The sequence below is a fragment of the Pseudoliparis swirei genome, chromosome 22, assembly GCF_029220125.1.
Source record: "Pseudoliparis swirei isolate HS2019 ecotype Mariana Trench chromosome 22, NWPU_hadal_v1, whole genome shotgun sequence".
Taxonomy (NCBI): Eukaryota; Metazoa; Chordata; class Actinopteri; order Perciformes; family Liparidae; genus Pseudoliparis; species Pseudoliparis swirei.
Window position 1 is genome coordinate 2,408,466 of NC_079409.1, and position 13,151 is coordinate 2,421,616.

General features: G+C 41.5%; 1 protein-coding gene across 2 annotated transcripts; it reads left to right on the forward strand.

The window, feature by feature from the left end:
- The first annotated feature begins 522 nt into the window (after nt 1-522).
- atg5 (ATG5 autophagy related 5 homolog (S. cerevisiae)) lies at nt 523-10,710 on the forward strand. Of its 2 annotated transcripts, none has more exons than XM_056405981.1 (8): nt 523-782; nt 1,036-1,196; nt 1,443-1,570; nt 1,832-1,910; nt 2,241-2,403; nt 3,076-3,170; nt 5,730-5,847; nt 9,869-10,710. In XM_056405981.1, exons 2-8 carry the CDS (start codon nt 1,089-1,091, stop codon nt 10,003-10,005), a joined length of 828 nt encoding a protein of 275 aa, XP_056261956.1. In that variant the 5' UTR covers nt 523-782; nt 1,036-1,088; the 3' UTR covers nt 10,006-10,710. The 2 variants fall into 2 exon arrangements, with proteins under 2 accessions (XP_056261956.1, XP_056261957.1); XM_056405982.1 differs by having other exon boundaries at nt 548-607.
- Nucleotides 10,711-13,151: the final 2,441 nt, after the last annotated feature.

The following is a 13,151-nucleotide window of genomic DNA, read 5'->3' on the forward strand; positions in this document are numbered from 1 at the left end:
ATGCTCTGATGTGTTGAGCATGCAGGATACCAAGAGGTTAACACGGTGCTCTCCTGCTGCTTGTTATGACAGCTGGGTTTACATCAACACACAAAATCACACGCACAAACACAACACATTATTTCTTTCAAGATTTAAAGTTGAAGAGAGTGAGAACTTAATTGAACCACATGTCATTAACAGGGCTCTCAAGTTTGAAGACAGGCAAGAGTGACATCTCTATCTTCTTTTTGATTGGCTGATAAGTGGCTCCTCGCGCTTGATTCCTCCACGGTGAGGGCAGCGCGGCTCATGTTGGCGCGCTGCGGCACATTAAAACATGAAATAGCCGAGAGTTTTTTCAGCGTGAGAAATACGATGTGTGGCGGGAGTGCGTGACGTAAGACCGAAATGCGTGACTGTCCCGCTCAATGCGTGACACTTGAGAGCCCTGCGGTTTTCTCTTTTTTAAAGTGACTGCAGTACAGCGGGGTTCCGCTAGGCGGCGCTGTTCTGCGAGCAAACGGTCGCTTTCAGCTGTTTTTCCGGTGACAGCAGCGGAATGACAACATCGACACACACGGCCCTTCTTTCATTCAAGCCGACTTCAGCTAAACACCGACAACAAGTGAGGTTCCTCCTCCCCACGCGGCACAATCTCCTCCTCGAGCACCTTTGTGGACGACGGTATTTAAAAAAAACGAACCAGGAAGTGGACACGTTCGTAAACAATCATGTTTTTCACACGGAGCTAAAGTGAGCTCGAAGCTAACGCCGGCCATGACGCCTGCGTAGTCCGACAGGTTGGTAGTTAGTTTGGGGGAAAGTCCGTCACGTGACTCTGTGTCGTTCTTCTTGCACTTATGATGTCGTAATAACTCTCATTAAGACGCACGTGGCTGATTTACAGCGGAGAGACGATGTGGCGCGAGCTTTGTGTTGCACCGCAGACTTAACGTGTGTGTGCGTGTGTGTGTGTGTGTGTGGGGGGGGGGGGGGGGTGTTGCTGACGTTCTCACTAATGCTCTGCTGTGTTGTTGTTGTTGTTGTTGACAGCAGGGCGCTGTGTTTGGGGCAGTTCTCCTCTATGAGCCACTGGGAGCAGCAGCATGGCAGATGACAAGGACGTGCTGAGGGACGTGTGGTTCGGCCGGATCCCGGCCTGCTTCACCCTGAACCAGGACGAGGTCACCGAGAGGGAGGCGGAGCCCTACTACGTGAGCGTGGTTGCTCTATGACGTCACAGAATTACACACACCCTGATCTCCGCTGCAGCTGAACAGTTCAATGAGCAAAGTTCATGCATTCAGTCTCGTAGCTGCTCCACACACAACACACCTGAGCTTAAAGATTGAAACCATTGCAATATCTAGAAGTATATCCACCATGTGGCGTCACCGCCTCTCTGCGTGGCGCACGTCGACGCGCCGGTGTTCAGGCCTCTGCATGTCGTCTCCTCTCAGCTGCTGCTGCCCAGGGTGAGCTACCTGACGCTGGTCACGGACAAGGTGAAGAAGCACTTCCACAAAGCCATGAGGGCCGAGGACGTGGAGGAGATGTGGTTCGAGTTCGAAGGGACGCCGCTGAAATGGTGAGAGGGAGGGGGAGGGGGGGTCGATGGTGTGGGGGTTAGTCTTTTCTAACATAACTATTTAAAGAGCTTGTATCGTGTTCTGCTCGTCGGGGAACGAGGCCGTCAGATACGAACCGTGTTTAGTGACCGTAAAGAATATAAACCTTAAATACGCTCATCTGATTTGATTGAGGCTGCGATAAAGAAAACAAAGAATCTGATTGGCTGAAACACAGGAAGTGAGGAGCAGAAACAGTACTGACCCCAGATCTGTTCCAGGCACAATCCAATCGGAGTTCTGTTCGACCTCCACGCCGCCAACACCGTGTTGCCCTGGAGCATCACGGTGCACTTCAAGGTGACCACGCCCTGTGTGTGTGTCTGTGTGTGTATCTGTGTGTGTCTCTCTGTGTGTATCTGTGTGTGTGTCTCTGTGTGTGTCTCTCTGTTTGTGTGTGTGTCTGTGTGTGTGTGTGTGTGAGTTGTACAAAGTTCAGCTATCGGCGTCTGAAGAAAAGAACAAACAGAATTAAATAGAGATAAATAGAGTTTGTTTCTTCGTTAGAATGTAATTCATTTGCTTTGTTTTTATTCTTAAGGCTCTGACTCTAAATTATAAACCTGTGTGTGTGTGTGTCTCTGTGTGTGTGTGTATCTGTGTCTGTGTGTGTGCGTGTGTGTGTGTCAGAGTTTCCCGGAGCGCGAGCTGCTGCACTGCCCCTCCTGCTCGGTGGTGGAGGCTCACTTCATGTCGGGCATCAAGGAGGCCGACGCCCTGAAGCACAAGAGCCACGTGGTCAACGACATGCAGAAGAAAGACCACAAGCAGCTGTGGATGGGCCTGCAGAACGGTGAGCACACACACACACACACAAAGAGACACACACATAGAGACACACACACAGAGACACACACAGAGACACACACACACATAGAGACACACACACAGAGACACGCACACACACATAAAGTCCCTTAGCCGTGATAGCTTCTCCCTCCTGTCCACCCCGGCCCGGTGGTTTGTGTCGGTGAATTCGTGTTACAGAAACTTTTTGATGTGTGTGTTTATTTATAATTAATTATATATATTTATATGTTTATTTTGAAATGTATATCTTTATTATTTATTTATATAAATAAATGTATATATATAATATATATGTATATATTACATACATATAGATTTGTATTTTTTTAAATAAAATAAAAAAGTAAAAACCATAAACATACATAATAGTTTAAACGTCTACGATAATTTATTTATTTATTAATTAATATATTCATTCAGACTTTACAATAACCAAATATATCTGCAGACATTTTTATTTCATTATATATATATATTTTTTTGTCTTAACATTTTTTTTAAAGTTATTTTAATTCTGTGTGGAAGGAAGACCTAGGAAAGTAAGATTTGCATATCTTAACTCTTGATATTAACAAAGTGATATAATTATTCACATTAATTTTTTTGTTTTGATGAGCACGTTTTTTTTTAACGACGCGTTTTATATTTTTCCAAGATAAATTCGACCAGTTCTGGGCCATAAACCGGAAGCTGATGGAATATACCACCGAGGAGGGGGGCTTCAGATACATCCCCTTCAGGATATACCAGGTAACACACACACACACACACATTAATATGGAACAAACTCTTTTTGTAGTTTAGTCTCTGGACTCAAGCTGCTGCAGTTCTCCAGTCGGGCCACTAGATGGCGCTAGACGGCCGCGTCATATATAGAATCCAACTGGACACTGAGGAGGCTCCTCTAGACGGAGATGCGGAAAACATCTGGATCTTTGCCACAAAAACATGTTGACGGACTCAAATAATGAGCTGCAGTCAGGAAAAGATGTTCCTGTTTATTGAAATGTTATTTTAATTTTTATATATATATATATAAATGGAAGCAGCGGCGTCCTCTTTTATAGCAATGCCCTCTTTTATAGCGACGCCCTCTTTTAAAGGAAAGGGGCGGTGCTATGATATGATAATTGAAGCTCCCAAAATCCCAAAATACAAACAACATAAACAACAACAACAATGACAAAAGGGGGCATCCGGATTGTTTTGGGTTTTTATTTAACAAACTGTTACAAGGAGGTCGGAAAAAAGAAGAGTGGAAGCTAAATAAGTTCACGTTGTTGACGATGATACTACAATAACAACAACAACAACAGGTTCAGAAACGCTGAGGAGAATAGAGCGGATTAGTACTACGGAAAGTCACTTTGGTGACTTACCAGGAGACACACACACACACGCACACACAGACACACACACACTCAGTGTAAATAATATGTGCCGTGTTTGATGCAGACAGAATTAATGACAACACTAAAGTCCAAATAACAGAGGGCTCATATCCTCATGGAGACGAAGACACCTCGTTGGCACGGCGACACACTGTGTGTGTGTGTGTGTGTGTGTGTGTGTGTTTTGCCCTCGCCTTCGTCTGGCAGCAGGACTTGTTTTTTGCTGCCGGTGGATCTCCTTCCTGTGACGCCACTCTGTGATTCGGAAAATGAGGAGGAGTGGGGGGGGGCGGGGGTGAAGAGGAGGGTGAAAAGTGAAAATTACTATGCTTCCTTTTTTTAAAGACCGCTTGCATTGTTGCTCTACAGGTAACCTCTGTTACTCACAAACCCTCCGGTGTGCGTTTATGTGTGAGTGTGTTGGAGGAATGCAGTTTTTTGGGGGGGATGCTCCGCCTGCCGCCGCCGCATTCTCCCCCGTTAACACCAGGGGCGCAATGAAAAGAATATAGCCGGGCGAAGAACTAAGAACAAAAAAGGAGTGCTACCGGCTAATTAATCACAATAAATCTCATGGAGCACTTCATTACCTATAGAGAAATATATATTTATATATGAATATATATATATATATTTATACGAATGTTAAATTTATATTTATATATATCTATGTATATATATTTAAATGAATGTTAAATATATATATTCATATATGTATATATATTTAAACGAAAGTTAAATATATATATATATATAGATTTATATATATATATATGTATATATTTAAACGAATGTTACATATATATTTATATATCTATGTATATATATTTAAATGAATGTTAAATATATATATTCATGTATATATATTTAAATGAATACTAAATATATATATGTATATATATTTAAACGAAAGTTAAATATATATATTTACATTTATATATATTCAGATTTATATATATATTTAAACGAAGGTTATATATATATATATAGATTTAGATTTTTATATATATAAATGTTTTAATAGATTTAGATTCATATATGAACGAAGGTTAAATATCCCGTGGAACATGAACTCAAACGTCTCGTTTTAAGTCGTCTCCGTGTCAGAGCGATGAGGTGAATAATTCATAATTTGACTTCTGAGAAGATGAAGGCCGCCAAAAAAGAAAAGAGGAGCCGGGGAATTATTAATTGACGGAAGAGAGAGAAACGCTTTCTCTCTCTTCACGGAAGCTCGGCTTGATTGACAGGCGGCCATTGTTTTTAGTTTTTTTGTATCCATCAATTAGGCGGATTGAATCCCATCCATCAATTAGGCCGGCGTCTCCAGTTCGGCCCCTCACACCTTTCTCTCTCTCTCTATCTCCCTCTCTTTTTGTTCTCTGACCCTCACCGACACCTCGCGTGCCGGCCGAGGCGTTCAAAGACTTGACAAAAGAAAGTCGGGGGGAATCGATAGCGTCTTCTTGTTTAATTATTCACGCCCGTGTTAATAATGCAGCGTGCGGCCGCCGCTTAGCGCACTCTCTCCTCCGTGACTCGGTGTTTTCGGGGTAACCGGAGCGGCCGCTTCACGCCGTCCTCCTCGCTATAGTTACAGCTCGGTTACCCGACGCCGCTCACGGGTTTCCTTTTCACAGCTTCCGTGATTAGCCTCCTATTGTGAGGCCGACACCTCAGGTCGGGTATCCTCCCCTCTCTCTCTCTCTCTCTCTCTCTCTCTCTCTCTCTCTCCCTAAAACTGACTCACTGGTTTGACGCCTCAAGTTTGTCAATTTCTCTTCTTCTTGTAAATGTACATAAAAAAAAAAAATACAAGTTCTTCTTCTAAATTCATCACCATTTTGTTCCTGGTAAACATCTGATTTCATTTTAATATAATAAAGAACCTTTATATAATGAAACTCTCTCCTCACAGACGACGGGCGACAGGCCCTTCATCCAGAAGCTGTTTCGTCCAACATCACCTGAAGGCAGCACGCACACACTCGGCGACCTGCTGAAAGCGATGTACCCGGTGGCTCTGCCGGCCGACGGTAAGACACACACACGCACACACACACACACACACACACACAGAGACACACACACACGCAATATTTATATATATATATATATATATGTATATATACTATTATACTATACATATATATATAACTATTTATATATATAGAGAGAGATTTATATATCTATATAAATATTTATATATATTTATATAGATATAACTATTTATATATATAATTAGTTATATATATAAATATTTATATTTATTTATTTATATATATACAGATATATATACAGGACTGTCTCAGAAAATTAGAATATTGTGATGAAGTTCTTTATTTTCTGTAATGCAATTAAAAAAACAAATGTCATGCATTCTGGATTCATTACAAATCAACTGAAATATTGCAAGCCTTTTATTCTTTTAATATTGCTGATTATGGCTTACAGCTTAAGAAAACTCAAATATCCTATCTCTAAATATTAGAATATCATGAAAAAGTATACTAGTAGGGTATTAAACAAATCACTTGAATTGTCTAATTAACTCGAAACACCTGCAAGGGTTTCCTGAGCCTTGACAAACACTCAGCTGTTATAAATCTTTTTTTTTACTTGGTCTGAGGAAATATTAAAATTTTATGAGATAGGATTTTAGAGTTTCTTAAGCTGTAAGCCATAATCAGCAATATTAAAAGAATAAAAGGCTTGCAATATTTCAGTTGATTTGTAATGAATCCAGAATGCATGACATTTTTGTTTTTTTAATTGCATTACAGAAAATAAAGAACTTTATCACAATATTCTAATTTTCTGAGACAGTCCTGTATAGAGAGAGATAGTCTAAACAGACAGTGTCTGCAGGGGAGGAGAGAGGAAGTAGATAAGGAGACAATAGTGTGTTAGGACAGAGGACCTGCAGGAGGAGACAGAACCATAACCTCCTCCTCCTCCTCCCGGCTAACACAGCATCAACGTCTTCATCTCTCAGTCCAGCTGCACACAAAGAACCAATGAAACATTTAATTTATTATCGCGCTCTTTTATTTTGAAAAATGGGCGGACGCAGAGCTCGTCGTACGAAATGAGCATAAATAAAAAAACTGAGACAGAAAGTCTGAATCTGAATCTCATAATTTAGACTTTCTATCTCTTAGAGTTGTGCGACAGGTGAGGGAGATCCTCTTCCTCTCTCGTCTACCTCTTTGATCCCCCCCCCCCCGGGGATCAAGGTGAAAGTGGCCCCCTCCTGTCTGCCTGTGGCTTCTTGTTTGGTTTCCTCCACTTCCCTTTCTTCAGGCTGGAGATGAGTCTGTGATAGCCGGGAGATTACGGCTGCGTGTTTGGATTAGAGGGACCGGGTCTAGTGTTCAGGGATGGGGGGTCTGGGGGGTCTGGGGGCTCTGCTCCCGCCATATTGTTGTAGAGTTCAGACATTTTCTTTTTCCTTTCTAAAAAGAAGAAGAGAACCGGGAGCTTCACTCCTCTGATGTTTCACTTCAAATAATGTTGTTCATGCGTTCCTCTGTTGTGTCTGGGGGGGGGGGGGGGTTGGACCCCCTTCAGGGACCCGGGATCCTCAAACCGATGGGGGGGGGGGGGGGTCTTTAAAGAAAAGGGGGATTCCCAAATCAATCTCCGGCAAAGGAAATAAGAAAGAAGGGCGGTTGACGTCGCGTGAGCCGGGTGTGTCCTTGAGCAAGGCCTTAAACACACACACACACACACACTGCTTTGATGCAGCAGACAGTGGCTCGTGCTGAAAGAGAAGAAGAGCTGCGAGCGACCCGGAGACTAAACATCGCTGTTTGAAAAACTAAACTTTACGAAGATTTTTTTTTAATTGCTGATTTTAGACATTTAAACTTTTTTTATTGAAGAAACTTTAACGTGGAAACTTTCTGTCAAAAGGTCGACGGCTCCAGGTTTACTTTTCATTTCATCCAGTTTTATATCTATGGATAGGAGCATCAATAAAATATATTAATATATATATATATATATATATTTATATAAATGCATATATGTTTTAAATTTATATATAAATAAATATTTATATAAATGCATACAAATATTTATATTTATGTATTTATATATATATATACTGTACATCAATATATAAATACGTATATTCATATATTTATATATATAAATGCATATATATATATATGTATTTATATATATGTATAAATATATATACATCAATATATATAAATACATATATTTATATATATTTATGTATATGTACATATATATATGTATATATATTTAAATCCATTTATCCAAAGAGCTGCTCTGGAAGTGAGTAAATGGTGACGTTGTGTTCAGGGACCGCTCTGTGGTCGTCTCCTAAATACCGGTTTTCTTCACTCGGCTGACGATGCATGTCGTCTCGGCCGGCGGTCGTGTCCAACTTGACCACAGTGTGTGTGTGTGTGTGTGTGTGTGCGAGCGCCTGTCCTGGCGTGGTCACGGCGTGATGAAACCAACAGGCCGGAAACAACCTCAGTATTTATTACGCTAAACAAAATGTGTTCCTCTCGAAGTCCTTTGATCCTCAGGAAACCAACACAATGGAAAAATGTCCCAGAACGTCGACGTTGTGTTCAGTCAGCGGTCCTCGGTGAGACACGAGGAGTCGCACCTTCTCGCCTGGCCACTAGGGGGCGACTCCTCTGGTTCAGAACGCTCAGAAAGTAAAACAAGAACACGCACACACACACTCACACACTCTGTATGTCTTGTTAATGTAAAAAACAAACGTGTCTCAGCTGTTCTTGGTCGTTGCGGGAATTCATACCAACAATGTGTGTATCTGTGTCTGTGTGTGTGTGTATTTGTGTCTTTAAGGGGGCGTGTCTCATTGTGAATTCCCCCCCCGTGTCTCATAATGAGACTGTAAGAACCTACAGATGTGGGGCTAAAGGTTGGAGATGGGGAAGAAACCCCACCCAGTGTGTGTGTGCGCGTGTGTGTATGTGTGTGTGTTATTGCTTATACAGAAGCACACCTCTTACTTTCTGAAGGTTTTGGTGTCGTCCGGCAAAATGTATTATATATATATATATAAATATATTTATGTATGTATGAATATATTTATATAAATATATATTTATATATATATATATAATACATTGGCCTAAATATGAACATCCGGCGAGCGTCCGCTCTGCAGGGCGTCGCCTCTCAGACGGTTAACGCCTCAAACCGTCCTCCTGGTATTACGTGGAACTCGAAGAGAGAGTGTGTGTGTGTGTGTGTTTGTGTGTGTTTGTGAGTGCGGTCAAGACCGATAGACAGGAAATGGCTGACTGTCTCTTTTTTTTTCTCACGCACATACAGAACGTCCTGATTGGATAATAAAGTTGCTACATATGTAGCAAATATACATATATATATATATGGATATAAATGTCATCCAAAAAATTATTTTGTTGAATTTATATATATATATGTTTTATAATTTTTTTTATACATATAAAAATATTATACACACAGAACATTTAATACAAAATTATTGTATATATGTATATTATATGTAATATATTTTATATAAAAACAAATCTTAAATGTAAAATAAAAAGATCACAAACACACACATGTATATATATATATATATCATGTGTTATACATTTTTATATATAAAATTATATAACACAAAAATATATATATAACCAATATATATTTATTTTATTTATATATAGAAATATATACAAAAATATATATGTATATTTTTTAAAATGTAAAACACACACACACACACACAGTCTTAACCTGAAACTATAGACTGTCAGAGTGAAAGTTTATAATTCGACTTCAACAAAAGACTAAAACATCAACTGTCACTTTGAAGTTGAACACTCCCATTCACATGGGTACTCTCTCTCCCTCTCTCCCTCTCTCTCGCTCTCCACCTCTCTCTCTCTCTCTCTCTCTCTCTCTCACCACAGCCGTGGTATTACTGCCGTGTCTGATGTGGTCTCTCTCATGTAACCATCTCTTTTCCTCTTTGCTCCCTTCATCTTTTTTAAATCCCCCCCCTCCCCCCTCCAGGTGAGCCCAGGCGGTACCAGGTGGTGATCCAGGGCATCGAGCCTCTGCTGGAGACGCCCCTGCAGTGGCTCAGCGAGCACCTCAGCCACCCCGACAACTTCCTGCACATCTGCGTCACGCCCGTCCCCTCCGACTGAAGGCCACGCCCCCTCCCCGCCAGGCCACGCCCCTCCCCACCAGGCCACGCCCCTCCCCACCAGGCCACGCCACCTTCGGAAACTCGGGCGCAAAAAAACTCTTAGAAAGTGAATGGACTCTCTTCAGGAGAAGGATGAAGATGAACAAAGGAAGGGAGGAAACCTCCTTCTCATCTCGTTGTCTATTTATAGTTCTGCACCTCCTCACCGCTCCTCCTCTCCCCTCTTCTTTAAAGGACTCAAAGAAGAGGATGCCTCCTCCTCCTCCCCCTCCTCTCCGATCAAACAGGCATCAAGGTGGGGGGGTGGGGGGCTGACGTTGCCTTAGTTTCCACATTAAAGCATTTTCATTTCTTTCTTTTTTTTAAATGTGCAAGAAGATTCTGATTTAAATGTCGCCCGTGTTATCTTCTCATTTGATGAAGACGATGTCGCTTTGTGCTTTTTTAATTTGTGTATTATTTGAAAGAGAAAGGCGTCCTGCTTTATGACTTGATGTGAGACTGAAGATGAACACGAGTTCCCTGAGTGACGCGCCGGCTTCTCATTGGCTGCTTTTACTTTGCAGGAAATTGAGACGGAAACTAATCGATCGTTCTTTTGTTTTTTTTAACATCCATTGATACTCAAATAAAATCCAGACTCACATCGACTGGAACGGTTACCAAGAACGTCTTCTAATAAAAGTGAGTTGATTTAAATGTCCCCGAATTATTCTGTTTGGAGTCATTTAGCTTCAGATTGGGTTTAATTTAAAGTCTCAAAGTAATTTAAAGTAATTAAAAGTAATGTAAAGTCTCTTAAAGTAATGTAAAGTCTCTAAAAATAATTTAAAGTAATTTAAATAATTTTAAATATATTTGAATGATTTCAAGAAAATATTTGTAAAAAAAATATTTGATTTCATTGGAAAAATTACTTTTCCGTGTTTTTAATCAAATTATGTTAATGAGTGATTTAAGTATATTCTGATTAAAAAAAATATATATATAATTAAATAAAATGTAAAAATTATAACAATTACAAATATTTGATTGCTAAAAAATATTTGTAAAAAAATAAGTCCTCTCGCTGTATTCATAGTTGATAAATGCGTCCCGTATTCAAGATGCACAGGACACCGTGTCTCACTCATTTAACTCCGGGGGGGGGGGGGGTCCTCCGGTGTCTCACCGTCTTCTCGTGAACAACGTCTCACTCTTGTGTTTTACGGCTGTCGCTCGCCCGCCTCTCTCTCTCTTCATCTCCCCCAGTTAATTATCTGTTGGCATTCCACCCGCTGCTAATGAGACCACTAAACAGACATCATGTATAGCCCCCCCGACCCCCTGCAGGTGTGTGTTTGCAGGAATTCTCTCACACACTCATCTCTTATCACACTGCCAGTCCGAGTGTGTGTTGTGTGTGTGTGTGTGTGTGTGTGTGTGTGTTGTGTGAGTGATGTCACGCATCATGTCATCACGTATCGCCGCCGCCACCGCCGAGCATGATGGGACGTTGGGTTTATGAGGTTGAGTCCAGACGGGGGGCTCTGCGTGGGGTACGGTGTGTGTGTGTGTGTGTGTGTGTGTGTGGATGTGTGTTTGTTTGTATACACACTGCAGCTCCAGACGCAGTGATGAAGCGTCCGTCATTTCGCTGACGAACACTTTATGGGACTTCCCCGAGACGCCGACCCCCGAACCGGTGGAGGAGACGTGTATAGAAGTCTATGCTTCATGTGTTAGAGCTGCATTCTCTCTCCTGACCACCAGGGGGCGACTCCTCTGGTTGTATAGAAGTCTCTGCTTCATGTGTTGAAGCTGCATTCTCTCTCCTGACCACCAGGGGGCTCCTCTGGTTGTATAGAAGTCTATGCTTCATGTGTTAGAGCTGCATTCTCTCTCCTGACCACCAGGGGGCGACTCCTCTGGTTGTATAGAAGTCTCTGCTTCATATGTTGAAGCTGCATTCTCTCTCCTGACCACCAGGGGGCGACTCCTCTGGTTGTATAGAAGTCTCTGCTTCATGTGTTGAAGCTGCATTCTCTCTCCTGACCACCAGGGGGCGACTCCTCTGGTTGTATAGAAGTATCTGCTTCATGTGTTAGAGCTGCATTCTCTCTCCTGACCACCAGGGGGCGACTCCTCTGGTTGTATAGAAGTCTCTGCTTCATGTGTTGAAGCTGCATTCTCTCTCCTGACCACCAGGGGGCGACTCCTCTGGTTGTATAGAAGTATCTGCTTCATGTGTTGAAGCTGCATTCTCTCTCCTGACCACCAGGGGGCTCCTCTGGTTGTATAGAAGTCTATGCTTCATGTGTTAAAGCTGCATTCTCTCTCCTGACCACCAGGGGGCGACTCCTCTGGTTGTATAGAAGTATCTGCTTCATGTGTTGAAGCTGCATTCTCTCTCCTGACCACCAGGGGGCTCCTCTGGTTGTATAGAAGTCTATGCTTCATGTGTTAAAGCTGCATTCTCTCTCCTGACCACCAGGGGGCGACTCCTCTGGTTGTATAGAAGTCTTGTTTGTTGTTGTTTGTGTGTCCACATTACATTACCGGACGGCAGATTCAGCGAAACACACAACAAACTATCTTCTTCTTCGCGAAGCAAAGATCAAGAACATCAACAGATGAAAGTGATTAGTGATGAAGAGGAAGTCAAGAAGCCCCCCCCCCCTGCAGCCGCACACACACACACACATATGACACACACACACACACACACACACACAACAGCAGACCGTGTGTTGCCGCTGCGTCTCCATATAAGGAAACCCAACATGGCGTCTCTTAAAGGGACAGCGCGCTTCGTTATTGTTGCGATACAAAGTTGTGTGACTCTCTCTCTCTCTCGATACAAACAAACATAAAAACATGAACTTGTTGACGTCGGAGTAAAAACGTGTAATTAAATATAACATTTTGAGATTCTTGTTTTTTACACATTTTGACTTGTTTAACTTTCCCAAGATGCAACATATTGAATAACTCTTAAAAATGAGTTTAATCAAAGAGATAAAGTTGTTTTCAATTTCATGTTTAACATTAAAATCATTTTAATTAAAATCATTTTAATAAAATAGGAGTTTCATCACATTTATTAATCACAATGTTTATTCGACTCTTTTAAGTTTGTTAAAGTTTAACATCGTTAAATGTTTT